General features: G+C 47.3%; 1 protein-coding gene across 5 annotated transcripts in view; it reads left to right on the plus strand.

Moving 5' to 3' along the window:
• Positions 1-21077, plus strand: part of LOC129813876 (uncharacterized) — a 224808-nt gene that overhangs the window by 63834 nt on the left and 139897 nt on the right. For all 5 annotated transcript variants that reach the window (XM_055866465.1, XM_055866468.1, XM_055866466.1 and 2 more), the window contains one exon: positions 14160-15926. In XM_055866465.1, the coding sequence (XP_055722440.1) occupies positions 14418-15926 (1509 nt within the window). In that variant the 5' untranslated portion in view covers positions 14160-14417. The remainder of the gene's footprint in view (positions 1-14159; positions 15927-21077) is intronic.

The following is a 21077-nucleotide window of genomic DNA, read 5'->3' on the forward strand; positions in this document are numbered from 1 at the left end:
ACAACACTCCCTGAAATACAACACCCAACAAACTGTGATGTCAGAAATCTCCACATAGCACAACACTGAGAAAACGCAACTTGGAAATCTACTCTGACATTCAGCCCCACAACTCTGAACTAAAAACACAATATAAAATCTAATTCAACAACTAAAACAAAACCCAATCCAAGCCACAGAGGAAAGTGAAGTAGAACACACTGAACAAAGGTCATTCATCATTGTCACATGACATTTTAAATGTTAGCTAGAGCGTCTGCTAAATGAAAAGCTACCTGGCTGGCAGACAGCACAAAGCTACCTGGCTGGCAGACAGCACAAAGCTACCTGGCTGGCAGACAGCACAAAGCTACCTGGCTGGCAGACAGCACAAAGCTACCTGGCTGGCAGACAGCACAAAGAAGATACTTAACCACTCCCTCCGTGAAAAAAAAGAGAAAATAAACAAACGAACTGACCCATACAAAAACAAAATGATTTGAGATTGGGGCAAAGTCATTAAAATTACAAAAATAACTGTCACCAGCAAAATAAAGCAGAAGAGGAGGGGAGATATATGCTAATAAGGCTGGGACTTTGTGACTACAAAAGGGGATTAAAAAGTGTGGCAGCAGAGAGAAAGAGAGAGAGAGGCTCCAGGGCCTGAAGCACAACACAAAACTAGCTCAACTCAACATTACCATGCAAATAAAAGAACATAGTGCTACAGTAATATAGTATGACAACACCACAACCCTCCAGGCCTACTATAGCCTACTGACCAGCACCAAACTAATTATACATCAGTTGTTGCTGTCACGACTTCCGCCAAAGTCGGTCCCTCGGTCGAAGTCACCGGCTTTCTAGCCACCAGCGATCCACTTTTCATTTTCCATTTGTTCTGTCTTTGTCTTACACACCTGGCTTCACTCAACTAATGTTTGTTTGTTATTGAACCCTTTGTTCCACATTGTTTATTGTAATTCGGTCCGTCTTTGTGGGCTCGGTATGTTACTTTGTAAATTTGGTCTTTTTGAGTAAAATACGTTGATACGTTGACATATCTGCTGTCCTGCGCCTGACTCTCCACACGAGCTACACACAGGACCCTTACAGTTACGCTTTTAAAACAAGTACCAAAGTAGGCCCTACATAGACCTCAAAGCTTACTACATGATATACAATTCATATCATGCTCTAGTCTAGATTGATCTAATATCACACACGACATGTACAGAGTGATATCAAACACTACCACTGAGCACAAGGCTCATTTGACCCCATGTCAGAGTAGCAACAAATTAGTATGCTACAAATCACCACTGTTTAACAATCAAAAAGACGTAGCTGAGGGAGTTCTTGAAGAAACTTTCTATTGAACAGCGGTGGAAGACTATCGATCTGGATCAGGCGTCAGAAAACATTTCACTGTGCTGCCTGTGGAGATAAGCTTTTAGGGGTTTTAATGAAAGTGAGTTCTACCAAAAATTGATTTGAGCGTTCGGAGCGATTAAAGAGAAGCAATAATATTGTCTCCTTCACGGCTGTAGCCTTGTCGTCGTCTCCTTGTTTAATGTCGTCTCCTGTCTGTATGTACGGGAGATATTCTCATTCCAACCTTGGGCATTTAAGTGTTTATTCATCTTGGAAATGTTCCCCCTCAAACAACGTGGCCCGCAGGCTCCCCGGTAACTCCCTTGAAAGGTAAACAGGCGAGGAGGAAGCTGTGTGTGTGTGTGTGTGTTATAGATGGTACGTAATGGGTTGGAGATGCGTCGAGGGATTGTTAGACACATTCTCTGGTGCATTAGCAACATGCTGCACGCACGCACACCCACACACGCACACGCACAACACTTCGCTGCAGGGAGAGTGTTCATGGAATCCGGGGGACGTTCTCTAAAATGTCAGGCAGCGTCTTGAGAAGATCAGATAGCTTTTTGATGTAGGAAGTCAGCCAGGCAGAAGAGCAAGAAAGGCCGTTTTGATGGGCATAAGGTGGTTTTCTCTAAGTGCCTCTGCAGACTGAGTGACTCAACACTCCTCTGTGTCCATGTGGAGCATTTCTACCCAGGAGACCTTTACACAGACCAGCAGAGCTGTCTGTTACAAAAACACCCTCTGACCTTAGGTTATCATTGTGCCTGTGCTTAGTGAAGCAACTTTTGTTATTGAAAGTCAGGAGTGTGTTAAGAAATGATGCCCAGTTGAAATGCTTGTCACTCAGTGTTTGTGTATAATGCTTGGGAAAAGCTTGGTGGCACATTCTACTGTGCAAAATACATATTTTCTCTCTGTGTTAGAAACATAGAACTCTAGTCATACAGATTACTAAAGTTTGATAACACCTCCACTTTTGTTATTGAAATGTAGGAAAGTGTTAAGGTATGATATCCAGGTGTAATGCTTGTTAGTTGGCATCTGTATATAGAGGTATATTATGCGCGGTAAAAGCTTGGTAGCACGTTCTACCTTGCAAATACCATATTTTCTGTTAAAAACATAGCTCTCTGATCTCTGATGGTTTCCAGTGAGAATGAACTTGGGCAGTGCAGGGAGGGAATCAGTCTATGAATGATTTAACACTTGAGTGGATGTGAATGCCGAGAGGGGTCAGGGTTATAGTAGTAGTATATCCCTATACTTACACACTCAGCGCTAAACATGTTCAATTCATAGTAATCAGATTGGTAGTTTTTTGATTGTGCCATTGGGCTGTAGTTGTGAAGGAATGGATGGCGAATGAATGATATTTTCCCTTGTGTAAATGATGATTACATTGTGATGATTGTTAGACACGTTCTCTGGTGCATTAACAACATGCTGCTTGTACCCCCCCCCCCCCCACGCACACACCCGCTATTCCTTGTACTGTATACCGTCTCCCAGAAACAGTTTCACTTGAACCCAGAACACTCTGACCTTTAACCCAGCTATAGACCCTTCTGATCTTTAACCCAGCTTTAGACCCCTCTGACCTTTAACCCAGCTATAGACCCTTCTGACCTTTAACCCAGCTATAGACCCCTCTGACCTTTAACCCAGCTATAGACCCCTCTGACCTTCAACCCAGCTATAGACCCCTCTGACCTTTAACCCAGCCATAGACCCCTCTGACCTTTAACCCAGCCATAGACCCCTCTGACCTTCAACCCAGCCATAGACCCTTCTGACCTTTAACCCAGCTATAGACCCCTCTGACCTTTAACCCAGCTATAGACCCCTCTGACCTTCAACCCAGCTATAGACCATTCTGACCTTTAACCCAGCTATAGACCATTCTGACCTTTAACCCAGCTATAGACCCTTCTGACCTTTAACCCAGCTATAGACCCTTCTGACCTTTAACCCAGCTATAGACCCCTCTGACCTTCAACCCAGCCATAGACCCTTCTGACCTTTAACCCAGCCATAGACCCTTCTGACCTTTAACCCAGCTATAGACCACTGAGGTTTTATCCAGCTACAAACCACTCTGACTGATCTGGGACCCTGTGGATCATTAGGCCCTGTTTGTCTTTGTGTTACAATTATCTTTTTTTTCTTCTAAGCTCTTTGAAGGGAGCGGCCCTGAAGTGGACTTATCCTTCTGCACTAAAACAAGGATTACACCCCTCTTCCTGGTTCTCTCCTTTTGTTTGTTCTCTGTCTTTCTGTGCTGACAGACCCTCCCATCTCAGGATATGTACCTCTTCAGGCCTGGCAGGGAATGGCAGGTGACTGGTGCCCAATGCCCATGCAGCCGTATTGCTCACCGCTTACTTTACCGTCTTGTGACAGGTTTCACCTGCAGCCCAGACTTAGTCAGTGTGTGGGTGTATGAATTCCATCTGATTTATCCTAAAGGTCTTCAGTGAGAAGAAGTGAGGAGGAATGACTACTCATCCTCCAGGTCTGCTGATACAGTTGAAGTCAGAAGTTTACATACACTTAGGTTGGAGTCATTAAAACTTGTTTTTCAACCACTCCACAAATTTCTTGTTAACAAACTATAGTTTTGGCAAGTCGGTTAGGACATCTACTTTGTGCATGACACAGGTAATTTTTCCAACAATTGTTTACAGAGAGATTATTTCACTTATCACTGTGTCACAATTCCAGTGGGTCTGAAGTCTACATACACTAAGTTGACTGTGCCTTTAAACAGCTTGGAAAATTCCAGAAAATTATGTCATGGCTTTAGAAGCTTCTGATAGGCTAATTGACATCATTTGAGTCAATTGGAGGTATACCTGTGGATGTATTTCAAGGTGTACCTTCAAACGCAATGCCTCTTTGTTTGACATCATGGGAAAATCCAAATAAATCAGCCAAGACCTCAGAGAAAAATGGTTTACCTCCACAAGTCTGGTTCATCCTTGGGAGCAATTTCCAAACACCTGAAGGTACCACGTTCATCTGTACAAACAATAGTACACAAGTATAAACACCGTGGAACCACACAGCCGTCATAACGCTCAGGAAGGAGACGAGCTCTGTCTCCTAGAGATGAACGTACTTTGGTGCGAGAAGTGCAAATCAATCCCAGAACTGCAGCAAAGGACCTTGTGAAGATGCTGGAGGAAACCGGTACAAAGTATCTATATCCACAGTAAAACAAGTCCTATATTGACATAACCTGAAAGGCCACTCAGCGAGGAAGAAGCCACTGCTCCAAAACCGTCATAAAAAAGCCAGACCACGGTTTGCAACTGCACATGGGGACAAAGTTGGTACTTTTTGGAGAATTGTGCTCTGGTCTGGTGAAACAAAAATAGAACTGTTTGGCCATAATGACCATTGTTATGTTTGGAGGAAAAAGGGGGAAGCTTGCAAGCCGAAGAACACCATCCCAACCGTGAATCACGGGGGTGACAGCATCATGTTGTGGGGGTGCTTTGCTGCAGGAGGGACTGGTGCACTTCACAAAGTAGATGGCATCGTGAGGTAGGAAAATGATGTGGATATATTGATGCATCATCTCAAGACATCAGTCAGGAATTAAAGCTTGGTCACAAATGGGTCTTCCAAATGGACAATGACCCCAAGCATACTTCCAAAGTTGTGACAAAATGGCTTAAGGTCAACAAGTCAAGGTATTGGAGTGACCATCACAAAGCACCCACCTCAATCCTATAGAAAATTTGTGGGCAGAACTGAAAAAAACATGTGTGAGCAAGGAGGCCTACAAACCTGACTCAGTTACACCAGCTCTGTCAGGAGGAATGGGCCAAAATTCACCCAACTTATTGTGGGAAGCTTGTGGAAGGCTACCCGAAACGTTTGACCCAAAATCAACAATTTAAAGGCAATGCTACCAAATACTAATTGAGTGTATGTAAACTTCTGACCCACTGGGAATGTGATGAAAGAAATAAAAGCTGAAATAAATAATTCTCTCTACTATTATTCTGACATTTCAAATACTTAAAATAAAGTGGTGATCCTAACTGACCTAAGACAGGGAATTTTTACTAGGATTAAATGTCAGGAATTGTAAAAAACTGGCTAAGGTGAATGTAAACTTCCGACTTCAACTGTGTCTGCTGAGGTTCAAGACGGGACTGGGCTTTGTGTTCAATGGCTTTACGCTATTAAAACGTAGTGAGGGTCTCCCAAGACGGACCGGTTCTGTTTGTGGCTGCCTTTTCTCTCTGTTCTTTGTTTCTCCATGCATCATTCTAAGGGTGACTGTTCTTTTACTGCCTTGGCTGTTCTTTCACTGCCTTCCTTAGAAGGGAAAGTTTTATTTTTCTTCTTTTTGACTTCTGTGGGTCCGGAGGCGGTCCCCTGAGCTTTTTACCAGGAATGGTTCAACAGAAAAACAAACACATTAGTGTCATGAAGAGGTTGTATTTGTGTTTTTTGTGTGGGGGTGTAGGCGGGGTGTGTCGGGGTGATGTACTGTAACATTGTTTGCGTGCAGTATAACTGTATGCGTGTATGTGTGTGTGTCTGTGAGTTGAGAAAGAGTGTGTTTGTATGCATTTTATACAAGGGGTCTAATCCTGAATGCTTATTAATGGTAAAAACCGCATTCCTGTTTTGACCTGCTAAATCTTTGACGTTGAAATGCCTATTTACTTTCTAATCCGTCATCACCACCCAGCCAGGCAATTTATAAACTTGATCTCCACTATAAAAAGTATCTAGACATCTCCTCACATTTCTTTTAGACGAACAGCTATAGTCCCCTCGTCTAAAAGAAATGTGAGATAATGTCTCAATACTTTTTTATAGTGGACATCTCTCCGACATTTGGAACATTGTTTCAATACCCAAATTTGATCTCCAGCTGTCCCATAGTAATGAACGTGTCCGGAGTCGGGACGAGACAGGCAGGCAGCGATTCTCAGCCAGTCGAAATCATGAATCAGCTGGAATAATTTTTATCGATACATACAAAGAAATGTAAATTGAAAAAAGGTAAAACGAAACAAAGTACAGCTAATTTGCAGTCTTTCCAGCTTCAGTTTGAAATGATTGTGTAAGCCGTGTTGTTGGCTAGCACTCAGTGTCTTGATGAGAGAGCACATTTTCTATGCCAGGTGAAATCGCGCTTCATTAGCTCATTGTTATGGATGTATCTAAGTAAATGTCACTAGAAAAGATGCTTATACAAATGCAGCTACTTTGTTGTTATTCTGGCTGCACTTTTTGACGTGAATGTAAGTTAGCCGTAGTTGGCTAGCTAGCAAGCAAGGGATGCAACGGCTGTCGGAGGACCAATGAAGGATCAGAGGACCAATGCACAGTGTGGTACGTGTCCATAACATTTATTTTAAAACCTAAACACTATGAAATACAAAACAATAAATGTGAACATGAACGAAACCGAAACAGTACCGTGTGGTAACAAACACTCACACGGAAACAAACACCCACAACCCAAACAGAAAACAGGCTACCTAAATATGGCTCCCAATCAGAGACAATGACTAACACCTGCCTCTGATTGAGAACCATATCAGGCCAAACGAAAACCCCACATAGAAACAGAAAACATAGAACCCACCCAACTCACGTCCTGACCAACACTAAAACAAAGAAAATACAAAAGAACTAGGGTCAGAACGTGACAGTACCCCCCCCCCAAGGTGCGGACTCCGGCCGCAAAACCTGAACCTATAGGGGAGGGTCTGGGTGGGCATCTGTCCGCGGTGGCGGCTCTGGCGCTGGACGTGGACCCCACTCCACCATAGTTTTAGTCCGCTTCTGTGACCTCCTAGGAACGGCGACCCTCGCCGCCAACCTAGGACTGGCAACCCTACTAAAGGGCCCCATTGAAATGATGGGCGCCTCTGGACTGAGGGGCGGCTCTGGACTGAGGGGCGGCTCCGGACTGAGAGGCGGCTCCTGACTGGCGGGCGGCTCTGGCGGCTCCTGACTGGCGGGCGGCTCTGGCGGCTCCTGACTGGCGGCTGGCTCTGGCGGCTCCTGACTGGCGGGCGGCTCAGGCGGCGCACGACAGGCGGGCGGCTCAGGCGGCGCACGACAGGCGGGCGGCTCAGGCGGCGCAGGACAGGCGGGCGGCTCAGGCGGCGCAGGACAGGCGGGCGGCTCAGGCGGCGCAGGACAGGCGGGCGGCTCAGGCGGCGCAGGACAGGCGGGCGGCTCAGGCGGCGCAGGACAGGCGGGCGGCTCAGGCGGCGCAGGACAGGCGGGCGGCTCAGGCGGCGCAGGACAGGCGGGCGGCTCAGGCGGCGCAGGACAGGCGGGCGGCTCAGGCGGCGCAGGACAGGCGGGCGGCTCAGGCGGCGCAGGACAGGCGGGCGGCTCAGGCGGCGCTGGACAGGCGGGCGGCTCAGGCGGCGCAGGACAGGCGGGCGGCTCAGGCGGCGCAGGACAGGCGGGCGGCTCAGGCGGCGCAGGACAGGCGGGCGGCTCAGGCGGCGCAGGACAGGCGGGCGGCTCAGGCGGCGCAGGACAGGCGGGCGGCTCAGGCGGCGCAGGACAGGCGGGCGGCTCAGGCGGCGCAGGACAGGCGGGCGGCTCAGGCGGCGCAGGACAGGCGGGCGGCTCAGGCGGCGCAGGACAGGCGGGCGGCTCAGGCGGCGCAGGACAGGCGGGCGGCTCAGGCGGCGCAGGACAGGCGGGCGGCTCAGGCGGCGCAGGACAGGCGGGCGGCTCAGGCGGCGCAGGACAGGCGGGCGGCTCAGGCGGCGCAGGACAGGCGGGCGGCTCAGGCGGCGCAGGACAGGCGGGCGGCTCAGGCGGCGCAGGACAGGCGGGCGGCTCAGGCGGCGCAGGACAGGCGGGCGGCTCAGGCGGCGCAGGACAGGCGGGCGGCTCAGGCGGCGCAGGACAGGCGGGCGGCTCAGGCGGCGCAGGACAGGCGGGCGGCTCAGGCGGCGCAGGACAGGCGGGCGGCTCAGGCGGCGCAGGACAGGCGGGCGGCTCAGGCGGCGCAGGACAGGCGGGCGGCTCAGGCGGCGCAGGACAGGCGGGCGGCTCAGGCGGCGCAGGACAGGCGGGCGGCTCAGGCGGCGCAGGACAGGCGGGCGGCTCAGGCGGCGCAGGACAGGCGGGCGGCTCAGGCGGCGCAGGACAGGCGGGCGGCTCAGGCGGCGCAGGACAGGCGGGCGGCTCAGGCGGCGCAGGACAGGCGGGCGGCTCAGGCGGCGCAGGACAGGCGGGCGGCTCAGGCGGCGCAGGACAGGCGGGCGGCTCAGGCGGCGCAGGACAGGCGGGCGGCTCAGGCGGCGCAGGACAGGCGAGCGGCTCAGGCGGCGCTGGACAGACGGGCGGCTCAGGCGGCGCTGGACAGATGGGCGGCTCAGGACAGATGGTCAACTCTGGCTTGCTGAGGCGCACAGTAGGCCTGGTGCGTGGTGCCGGAACAGGTGGTACCGGGCTGGGAACACGCACCTCAGGGCGAGTGCAGGGAGCAGGAAAAGGGCATACTGGACGCTGGAGGCGCACAGTAGGCCTGGTGCGTGGTGCCGGAACTGGTGGTACCGGACTGGGAACACGCACCTCTGGGCGAGTGCGGGGAGCAGGAACAGAGCATACTGGACCCTGGAGGCGCACAGTAGGCCTGGTGTGTGGTGCCGGAACTGGTGGTACCGGGCTGGGAACACGCACCTCTGGCCGAGTGCGGGGAGCAGGAACAGGAGGCCTGGTACGTGGTGCCGGCACCGGAGGGCTGGTGCGAGGAGGTGGCACAGGATAGACCGGACCGTGAAGGCGCACAGGAGGTCTCGAGCACCGAGCCTGCCCAACCTTACCTGGTTGAATGCTCCCCGTAGCCAGGCCAGTGCGGTGAGGTGGAATAGCCCACACTGGGCTGTGCTGGCGAACTGGGGACACCATGCGTAAGGCTGGTGCCATGTGCACCGGCCCGAGGAGACGCACTGGAGACCAGATGCGCTGAGCCGGCTTCATGGCACCTGGCTCGATGCCCACTCTAGCCCGGCCGATACGAGGAGCTGGAATGTACCGCACTGGGCTATGCACATGCACCGGGGACACTGTGCGCTCCACCGCATAACACGGTGCCTGCCCGGTACGACGCCCTCTCTCTCCACGGTAAGCACAGGAAGTTGGCGCAGGTCTCCTACCTGAACTTGCCACATTCCCCGTGTACCACCCCCCAATACATTTTTGGGGCTGCCTCTCGGGCTTCCAGCCGCGCTGCCGAGCTAGCTCCTCATAATGCCGCCTCTCGGCTTTCGCTGCCTCCAGCTCTGCCTTGGGGCGACGATATTCACCCGGCTGTTCCCATGGTCCCTTGCCGTCTAATATTTCCTCCCAAGTCCATTTCTCCAGATATCGCTGCCGCTCCTGTTGCCGCTGCCTGTTACCACGCTGTTTGGTCCGGTTTTGGTGGGTGATTCTGTAATGATAGTCTTCGTTCTCTTCGTCTGAGGAGTAGGAAATGTCGGACCAAGATGCAGCGTGGTGAGTATTCATATTTATTTTGAATACTTTTAAGAAAGAACAAAACAATAAACGAAGACGCTACAGTCCCGAAATAGTGAACACACGAACATGAACAACATAACAGGAACAATTACAGTACGGCTAATTCTTGTGTCTTTGTCGTGCTTAAATTGTTCCTGTTATGTTGTTCATGTTCGTGTGTTCACTATTTCGGGACTGTAGCGTCTTCGTTTATTTATTTCGTTTGTTTATTGTTTTGTTCTTTCTTAAAAGTATTAGAAATAAATATGAATACTCACCACGCTGCATCTTGGTCCGACATTTCCTACTCCTCAAACGAGGAGAACGAAGACTATCATTACAAGGGATAAGAACGCTTCCAGCCAGTATGGCAATAGAACATTTAGAATGAACGACTGGGTCGTGTCCATAGATACAGAACAAAAAGACTGAACGACTGGGTCTCATCTCTGGCAACCGAACCGATGGAACGAACGACCAGCCGGCTTGGATAGCAACCCTAGATTTGTGTCGGGACTATCTTGAGGAAGGATGAAATAGTATGACTAAATTCATCAAAATAATGTTTTTAATGCGTTGGTAACCCGTTGTATAAAAGAGATAATGCCCTTGAAGTTGGTGTTTGGAGGATATATTGGCACGGTTTGCCTAACACCTGTACCAATATATCCTCCAAACACCGGCTTCTCGGGCATTCTTACTTAAATGTATTTGTATTAAAACATTTTGTATACAGTGTCTTGAATAATGAAAGTGAATGGCTGTTTTAGTTTTTTGATTTTGTTTGTGTTTTGGAGGCTGTCTGTCCTGGTGTACTGCTGTGATAATATGTTTGTGTTTTGGAGGCTGTCTGTCCTGGTGTACTGCTGTGATAATATGTTTGTGTTTTGGAGGCTGTCTGTCCTGCTGTACTGCTGTGATAATATGTTTGTGTTTTGGAGGCTGTCTGTCCTGGTGTACTGCTGTGATAATATGTTTGTGTTTTGGAGGCTGTCTGTCCTGGTGTACTGCTGTGATAATATGTTTGTGTTTTGGAGGCTGTCTGTCCTGGTGTACTGCTGTGATAATATGTTTGTGTTTTGGAGGCTGTCTGTCCTGGTGTACTGCTGTGATAATATGTTTGTGTTTTGGAGGCTGTCTGTCCTGGTGTACTGCTGTGATAATATGTTTGTGTTTTGGAGGCTGTCTGTCCTGGTGTACTGCTGTGATAATATGTTTGTGTTTTGGAGGCTGTCTGTCCTGGTGTACTGCTGTGATAATATGTTTGTGTTTTGGAGGCTGTCTGTCCTGCTGTACTGCTGTGATAATATGTTTGTGTTTTGGAGGCTGTCTGTCCTGGTGTACTGCTGTGATAATATGTTTGTGTTTTGGAGGCTGTCTGTCCTGGTGTACTGCTGTGATAATATGTTTGTGTTTTGGAGGCTGTCTGTCCTGGTGTACTGCTGTGATAATATGTTTGTGTTTTGGAGGCTGTCTGTCCTGGTGTACTGCTGTGATAATATGTTTGTGTTTTGGAGGCTGTCTGTCCTGGTGTACTGCTGTGATAATATGTTTGTGTAAGAGAGGAAGGAAGAGACAGACAGTGCGGATGGAGGTGAATCGTAATTTGAATTTTCAGTCTCGTTAAGCTGGCGACAGCCTTCACTGCACCGCGGCTCCCTGCGATCGATGGTGGAGATCTGCCTCTAATACTAACGAACCAAAAGATCATTTGAGTTTGGTGCCCAAGGAAGGGAAAAATGTATTAAGATATTTATGGCCCCAATTAATCAGTTCAGTGAGAAACTCACCCGGGGGGGTGAACACGGCAGGAAGCAGAGGAGAGTTAAAAGATGAGGGGGTGTTCCACCGTCCACGTACCATATGCCCCTTAATCACCTTTACCCCACAGTGAGGAGCCTCCTGGGGACACTATAGCTCATCAGTTTCTGCATGAGGAAGCCTAGAGGAGACAGGGCTGGTTGTCACACAGGTTGGTTGTCACAATGCCTATAAGTAAAAACCTGGACAGTGCTCTGAATTGAGTTGAATGTAGAAATGTGTTTATTAGAGATTAGTTTAGTAGAGATCGATGTTGTTCACACATGCCAACATCACAAAACATTTAGATGAGGAAAATGCCATTTCTAAGCTCCAGATGAGTAGTTATGAGCATTGTGATAACCAACCTGTCTCCTCTACCTTATACCGTGTGGGATGTAAAGCACGTCACCAGAGGCAGAATGAGGACAATTATTGACCGGTATATTTCAATAGACACAGCATGTGTAACACATGCAACCTGTTATCAACCTGCCATGTTCCCAACCCTACCAATGTATGGTCCTACAGGTTACATCATCCTCTCATTAAAACACAGAGTCACACCCTCTAGACCAGTCTAAGCCACTCTGTTCGACAGCAGAATACAGTCCAGGTACTTACCTGGTTCAGCTGAAGGACTGCACTGACCCTGTTAAATCACTGGGAAAACACAGTCTCTGACACAACATCACAAATTGACACCAGTAATGAACCCCTCATCCAACCACACGTCCATATTCCGACCGGTTTAACGTTACCCTGGGAATTTGTGTTGTGGTACTTTAGTCAGTAAATGTTCCACTTGATATATGAGTACTGTATAGGTTTTATAGTGGTATCGTGCGACATCAATATGGCTGTCACCTGTCATTTTCAATGTCACTGGGCCGTCAACGGGAAGGGATTGGCTGATTGATTGGAGTTACGGAGAGCATAGAGGGTGAGGGACGCTACGACAGCACCATGATTGACACGGAAGGAGGAAAGGAGATGAAAGACGAGCAGAGGAAGGGACAGCATATTAAAACAAACCTGAGGCAGAGAAAGATAGTGAGACAGCCATGGATAGATAGGCTGAGATAGAGAGAGGTGGTGAAACATCCATGGATAGATAGGCTGAGATAGAGAGAGGTGGTGAGACAGCCATGGATAGATAGGCTGAGATAGAGAGAGGTGGTGAGACAGCCATGGATAGATAGGCTGAGATAGAGAGAGGTGGTGAGACAGCCATGGATAGATAGGCTGAGAGAGAGAGGTGGTGAGACAGCCATGGATAGATAGGCTGAGATAGAGAGAGGTGGTGAGACAGCCATGGATAGATAGGCTGAGATAGAGAGAGGTGGTGAGACAGCCATGGATAGATAGGCTGAGATAGAGAGAGGTGGTGAGACAGCCATGGATAGATAGGCTGAGATAGAGAGAGGTGGTGAGACAGCCATGGATAGATAGGCTGAGATAGAGAGAGGTGGTGAGACAGCCATGGATAGATAGGCTGAGATAGAGAGAGGTGGTGAGACAGCCATGGATAGATAGGCTGAGATAGAGAGAGGTGGTGAGACAGCCATGGATAGATAGGCTGAGATAGAGAGAGGTGGTGAGACAGCCATGGATAGATAGGCTGAGATAGAGAGAGGTGGTGAGACAGCCATGGATAGATAGGCTGAGATAGAGAGAGGTGGTGAGACAGCCATGGATAGATAGGCTGAGATAGAGAGAGGTGGTGAGACAGCCATGGATAGATAGGCTGAGATAGAGAGAGGTGGTGAGACAGCCATGGATAGATAGGCTGAGATAGAGAGAGGTGGTGAGACAGCCATGGATAGATAGGCTGAGATAGAGAGAGGTGGTGAGACAGCCATGGATAGATAGGCTGAGATAGAGAGAGGTGGTGAGTGGGAGAGGTGGGAAGAGAAAAAGACAAGGAGGAGGACAGGGAGAAGGAGGTGGAGGGGTAGTACAAGGTTTTTTCTAAGAAAACAAGTTGTTTAAATGGAGAGAGTGAAGTAAGGAAAGAGTGCAAGAGGGGGAGGGAGAAGGACAAAGGGTGAAGGAGGAATCTTTTAGGAATATTCAGACCTCAGCCATGCCCCAATGACTGTACTGACAGGGCCTGTCTGTAACACAACACTGCTCAAACGTTACACACCAACACACTACACTGCACAAGACAAGACAGCACATAGTTAAACAAAAACACTACACAACTCACAAAGGAACTCCAAATACTACAAGAAAATACACACAATTAAGAGCATGGATCAGTATTGCGAGTGACAACACAGTGCGACCTACTGAACACTATGGTCACAGAGTGTAACAACAGCTATCTGACTTCACCGTGCAACGCACCAGTGCTTGTGTAAATGTGATTGCCGCTCCGTTAGTGGATCTGTCCTGCTTGTTCATCTGTGAGTTCTCCTACTTACCTTGCTGTGTTGCTCCGCTTTTAATTAGCATTAAAGTTTTAACTTAATTATCTTTATCTTTTCTCTCAGGTTGTTCAACCCTCCGTGGAACACTGAATGAGACGTTCTGCAAGAGGGGAAAAAACAGCAGAGAGCAGCCGTGAATAGATAGCGATTTTTTTGTGGGAAGGGCACCTGCCCTCCAGCTTAGGGTGAAGGGCACGTAATGGAAGAGTGAGAGGGGGATACAAGGAAAGAGAAATAGAGTAGAGAATGAAGACAACCGGAAAACAAGTACTTCCTCACAGCAAGTGTCACTCAAATTAGCTCATCTCACCACAAGCCAAGATGATTACCAGGAATCTGTTCCTATTGGTCTCCCTATGTCTGTGGGAGGGGCTTATGAGAGAAGGTTCAGCCACTAATATCGTCAGGAGAAGAGGGGTGGGCGGGGCTCACTTGCTGAAGTTAGGGGAGAACAGAGTAGAGAACCAATGGGATTCAAGTGTGGATTCAAACGCGATGCCAATGGTGACTCTTAGAAACTTGATTGGTCATGACCAGTGGGTTGATAGTGGCTACAAAATACCCCAGAATCATGCAGCCATAACAGCTAATAGGGAGAGGGAGACTTTTAAACCTAATCCCGTGTTAGACTTAGAAGAAGACCCTGTCAAAAAAGGGGAGTCAACTCTGTCTGTGTCACTCAATGACAGGGAAGCCATCCAGGAGAAAGGGCTTAGAAAGAGTAGGAACAGCACCAAAAATGCTGAATATCCCACCAAGACAGAGAGGATGGAGAAAGTATTCTTAGTCCACCACAGGCTAGACATGTACTCCAATAAAACCAGATTCAAATCCCTTCTCCGATCCAGAGTCAGATCAGATCTGAGCGTTCACACCACGGGGCTGCCAGGCAGAGGACTCACTAAAGATTCAACAAGAAACTTAAACCCAATCGGCAGCTACGGTGTCCTGAAACTACTGTCAAAAGAGAACCTGGTGAAGATTGTGAACTCACAGATTCAGAGCAAGAGCAGCCGAAGCAGAAAGAGAGATTTGATTGATGTGGATCGCAGCCAGTTGGAGGCCCTGAAATTACCGAAGCAAGACATGGCTGTCACTCAAAACCATTTCACATTGGATAACCAAACTGCTCTGCCACGTGTAAGCGCTGTGACAAATGCTGATTTCAGTCCAGAAGAGGCGGTTCACACTTTAAGTGTAGCCACTCCAGATTCTGGTGTGGGAAAGGACAACTCTGAGATGAGGGGTTCAGATAGCACAGACACCTGGATGAACAAGCACATCTCTCACCCTCTGTCACTGCCTATGAATGAGGTCAGTCTCAACACTGAGAGGGAGGTGACCAACAGTCAGACTGACCCTCCAGCCACGACCAAGCATCTTCCCTCAAACGTCCCTTCTCAGACAGATGCTGGCCATCCCTCAGTGTTCACCCTGCAGCCCCAGGGAAAGGGGACTCAAGGTTTCGAGGAGAGTCTTCTTCACACAGCCGGACCACGACTCAAGATCCTGAGTCCAAGTGCCACTCAAGACCCTGTAGTTGGCGCTACAGAGTTAATCAACAGCAGCCATGTCCTCAAACTCCGCCCAGACCCATACTGGGGGGTTGGCCAGGACAAGGCAGCCAGTGGGGTGATGACAGTCGAGTCCGAGCCCGGTAATGGCTGGGGCCTGGTGTTCCAAGAGGCGGAGTCAGATGAGGAGGAGGAAGAGGGGCCTGGGCAGACGGAGGGGGAGGGGACTCGGTCCCGCAGCAGAAGGAGTTGGATCTGGAACCAGTTCTTTGTAATTGAGGAGTACAGTGGGCCGGAACCTGTGCTCATCGGAAGGGTAAGAGGAAACATTATTAACTTGTTCATTAGTTCTATGAAGCATTTTTTGTGTCTTTTTCTGTACCAGGGGTCTTCAACTCCAACTCTGAACCCTACAACTGGCAAACCTGATCCAAGTAACCTTGGTCAAGATGGAAGACCATGATTAGTTGAATCAGGTTTACTGCACCATAAACAGTATACAGTCTCCTTGACTTTTTCCAAATTTTGTTATGTTACAGCCTTATTCTAAAATTGATTAAATTGTTGTTGTTTTTTTCTCATCAATCTACACACAATAACTCATAATGACAAAGCAAAAACAGGTTTTTAGAATTTTTTGTAAATGTATAAAAAATAAAAACCTGCAATATCACATTTACGTAAGTATTCAGACCCTTTACTCAGTACTTTGTTGAAGCACCTTTGGCAGCGATTACAGCCTCGGGTCTTCTTGGGTATGAAGTTACGAGCTTGGCACACCTGTATTTGTGGAGTTTCTCCCATTCTTCTCTGCAGATCCTCTCAAGCTCTTTCAGGTTGGATGGGGAGCGTTGCTGCACAGCTATTTTCAGGTCTCTCCAGAGATGTTAGATCGGGTTCAAGTCCGGGCTCTGGCTGGGCCACGGAAGGACAGTCTGAGACTTGTCCCAATGCCACTCCTGCGTTATCTCAGCTGTGTGCTTAAGGTCGTTGTCCTGTTGGAAGGTGAACGTTCTCCCCCAGTCTGAGGTCCTGAGCGGTCTGGAGCAGGTTCTCTGTACAGTGGTTCGTTCTTTAAAAGTTTCAGTGTGAACCACTGGTACCATTAATGCTAGTTAGTGCTAGTTTGACCACCAGTGGGCATCTTTGAGAAGCATTTAATAGCCTTCAGTAGTGGCTGTACTAGAGAATGCAGGCACCTGGGCGACGGGGGTTCAATTCAACGATGGGTAGGAAGGAGTAGGATGTCCTTGTAAATAAGAATTTGTTCTTAACTAATTCCATGGGGTGGCAGGTAGACTAGTGGTTAGAGCGTTGGCCTTGTAACCGAAAGATTGAATCTCCAAGCTGACAAGGTAAAATTTTGTCATTCTGTCCCTGAACAAGGCAATTAACCCACTCTTCCTAGGCCGTCATTGAAAATAAGACTTTGTTCTTAACTGACTTGCCTAGTTAAATTAAGGTAAAAAAAGTGTTATTTCGTTGTTGTGATGTCTTCACTATTATTCTACAATGTAGAAAATAGTAAAAATAAAGAAAAACCCTGGAATGAGTAGGTGTGTCTAAACTTTTGACTGGTACTTGCTTAATTAATTTAATTAATGTTATGGTGTTTCTATTCCAAGAAAAATGAAAAACCCTCTGCGTCTCCGTTAGGATGGAACGGAAAATATGTCTCTGTACAACGTGATGGTCGGGAGTACAGTATAGGGCTATTTAGCTAAAGAATCCCCGTGTCATGCAGGAACGCGGGATACCGGGGTTCCCCAACGGGGTGGAAGGAGTAGGCTGTCCTTGTAAAGAAGAATTTGTTCTTAAGTTCTTAACTGACTTGCCCAGTAAAATAAAGGTTACACTAAGAGCATAACATTTCTACACCTTATTTTTTTCATTCTAGTCTAACCAATACCCAAACGGAGATTCAGTGAAATCTCATTGATTTATCAAGACCAGTCCCCATGCTTGTTTCAGAGCAGTGCGAAATGGTGCTAAAATAGTTGTAGGCTATTGCTTCTAACTTAAATATGCTTTTTAAATACATAAGACCTACACCACTTTTAACAGCACATTACTCAATACTGGTGAGACTCACGTCGCCTACGGTAGGCCTACTCTCAGCCATTACATATAGAGGATTGGAGGATATTTCTGTAATTCAATTAAATTTATTCCTATAGTCATTTGTTATGGATCCATAACTAAATAAACATCAGCATTTTGAAAGAGTATTTTTATCATTATTTTATTAATGAAAGCATAAAGATTTACATTTTACATTTTAGTCATTTAGCAGACGCTCTTATCCAGAGCGACTTACAGTAGAGTGCATACATTTTATTACATTTTTTATTTTATTTTTTATACATACTGAGACAAGGATATCCCTACCGGCCAAACCCTCCCTAACCCGGACAACGCTATGCCAATTGTGCGTCGCCCCACGGACCTCCCGGTTGCGGCCGGCTGCGACAGAGCCTGGGCGCGAACCCAGCCCAGCCTGGGCGCGAACCCAGAGACTCTGGTGGCGCAGCTAGCACTGCGATACCATTATTAGTTACATTGTTTTAGTTTGAACGTGCAGACTGGCACTAAGAACAGAACAGCGGGAACGTTTCCCTAGTCAGTGCCATTATTAGTGCAATTCCCCTTAAAGTGTTGCCAGCGTGGCGGGGTGGGGTTCCACCCCGCCTCCCCCTTCCTCGTCCTCCCTTCCCCATGGGCTAGGTCGGTCTTCTGTGTGCGGCTCTGTGGCCCATCCCGTGCCCCCTGCCCTTGTGCCTTGAAGCTCGCGTGCTTTCAGTGGATACAGCTGGAGAACTGCAAGGCAATCCCATTGTGCGCCACTCGGGAGCCATGACCAATATATCCAAAATATATTGTCCTGCTAATAACAGGGTTAATAATATATCTGTGAGAATATCCAATGGGCTTTTATATCATTCTCAACTAATAATAATAATAATAATAGCTTTGTTTAAAAAATAACAATATTTTGGAGATGATTTTGTTTTCAAATAACGTAAAATGAGCAAGAAAAGGCCATTCTTAAACATGGGGTGAGACATTTTTATTTTATTATTATTTTTTTTTATGGGTGGATCAGCTTAATATTGCGGAAAGAATGTTGCTTCCAATGTAATTGTCTGCATCATTTCCAATCCCCCATATTTTTGGGGGTAAATATATATATCCATACACGTATGCATACATATACACATATATACATACACATACCTATATAGACATACTTTTTTAAAGAGTATACCTTTATTATTATTCCCCGCAAACCCTACCACCGATCCCCCAATTGGAGTAAACTGATAAACATTTCTGTTTTTACCTTCAATTTATACATCTTATACACATTTTACAGACAGTCTACTTTATAATAGTTCTCTCTTGTTTGTTCTTAGTCCTTCCTCTATTTCTGTTGTCCATCCAGTTTGATTTCCACTTGTAACTGCTATTTCACACAAGCTCCGCACCTATACACATTTCACAGATCCCGTATGCCCTACATTGTTTATCTTGTTATTAGTCCCACCCTTCAGCTCCACTCAACCCTTCCCATCTATCTTCCAACATCATCCATTTCGGATTTTTATTTGCCATATATTTTTCAACTGTGCTGTGATGCTTCACAAAATATTTGAATCTTCCTATTCTCATAGCTTCCACGGATTGTAAATTAAAAATAAACATTTTTGCTAAAATAATTATTATATTATTGATTGATTGACTATGGCTTTTCAAATCCCCCAGTATTGCTATCTGTAGCGTTAGTTCTACGCAAATGTTGCAATTCTTCAACCATTCCTGGACCTGTGACCAAAAACGAGCTACACACGGACAATACCAAAATAAATGATCTAATGACTCTGCCTCCTCACAGCAGAATCTGCAGAGCTGGGAACATTGTATCCCAGGTGAGACATTGTTACTAATTTGTAAATATAGCCAGTTTGTTATTTAGAATGATTTATTCCTGTTTTTAGAGGGAGAGAAACCAAAAACCTGCAATCATCTCATGTGTCTCCCAGTCGAGGGCAGCACAAATATTGAACCAGCATCTGTAGCAACACGGCTTGCACTGCTGTGCAGTGTCTTCGACCGTTGCGCCGATCAGGCACTGTATAACGTGACTGGTCGGGAGTGGGCTACAGTAAGAGCAAAATAATCCTAATAAAATGAAATAATAAAAACCTTAGTGGAACAACAGTTTTAGTAAGTAATACTGAAGTCGTGCACAATTATCAGTTTCTATTTAGGTTTATGTCGCCCATTCATTGTCAGTTAGAGACACAGTAGGACCCAAAAGCATAATCAGTGATCTAACTCCCCCTTGCGCTGGTCTGGAGCAATGAAGTGGTGACATAGGGTACCGTACTAAACAACAAATTACCTCTAAATCCCGCAGGATAATCGCAAAACTTTTAGTGGAGCAACCACTGTACTTTGCTATGTTCATCTTTCCCTCGATCCTGACTAGTCACCCAGTCGCTGCTGCTGAAAAACATCCCCACAGCATGATGCTGCCACCGCCATGCTTCACCGTAGGGATGGTGCCAGGTTTCCTCCAGATGTGACGCTTGGCATTCAGGCCAAAGAGTTCAATCTTAGTTTCAGCAAAGCAGAGAAGATTGTTTCTCATGGTCTGAGAGTCCTTTAGGTGCCTTTTGGCAAACTCCAAGCGGGCTGTTATGTGCCTTACTGAGAAGTGGCTTCCGTCTGGCCACTATACCATAAAGGCCTGATTGGTGGAGCGCTGCAGAGATGGTTGTCCTTCTGGAAGGTTCTCCCATCTCCACAGAGGAACTCTGAAACTCTATCAGAGTGACCATCGGGTTCTTGGTCACCTCCCTGACAAAGGCTCTTCTCCCCCAATTGCTCAGTTTGGCCGGGCGGCCAGCTCTAGGAAGAGTCTTGGTGGCATTGAAGAGTCTAGGAAGAGTCTTGGTGGTTCTAAACTTCTTCCATTTAAGAATGATGGAGGCCACTGTGTTCTTGGGGACCTTCAATGCTTCAGAATTGTTTGGTACCCTTCCCCAGATCTGTGCCTCAACACAATCCTGTCTCAAAGCTCTATGAACAATTCCTTCGACCTCATGGCTTGGTTTTTGCCCTGACATGCCCTGTCAACTCTGGGACCATATATAGACAGGTGGGTGCTTTCCAAATCATGTCCAATCAATTGAATTTGCCACAGGTGGACTCCAATCAAGTTGTAGAAACATATATTTTGAGTCTCATAGCAAAGGGTCTGAATACTTATGTAGATAGGATATTTCTGTTTCTTATTTTTTATAAAATTGCAAAATATATAAAAGAAACAATTTTATGGGGTCATTATGAGGAATTGTGTGTAGACAACCTCTTCTTAATCCATTTTAGAATAAGGCTGTAACGTAACAAAATGTGGAAAAGGTCAAAGGGTCTGAGTACCTTCCAATGCACTGTAGCTCGCCAG

This window comes from Salvelinus fontinalis, chromosome 17 (genome assembly GCF_029448725.1).
Source record: "Salvelinus fontinalis isolate EN_2023a chromosome 17, ASM2944872v1, whole genome shotgun sequence".
Taxonomy (NCBI): domain Eukaryota; kingdom Metazoa; phylum Chordata; class Actinopteri; order Salmoniformes; family Salmonidae; genus Salvelinus; species Salvelinus fontinalis.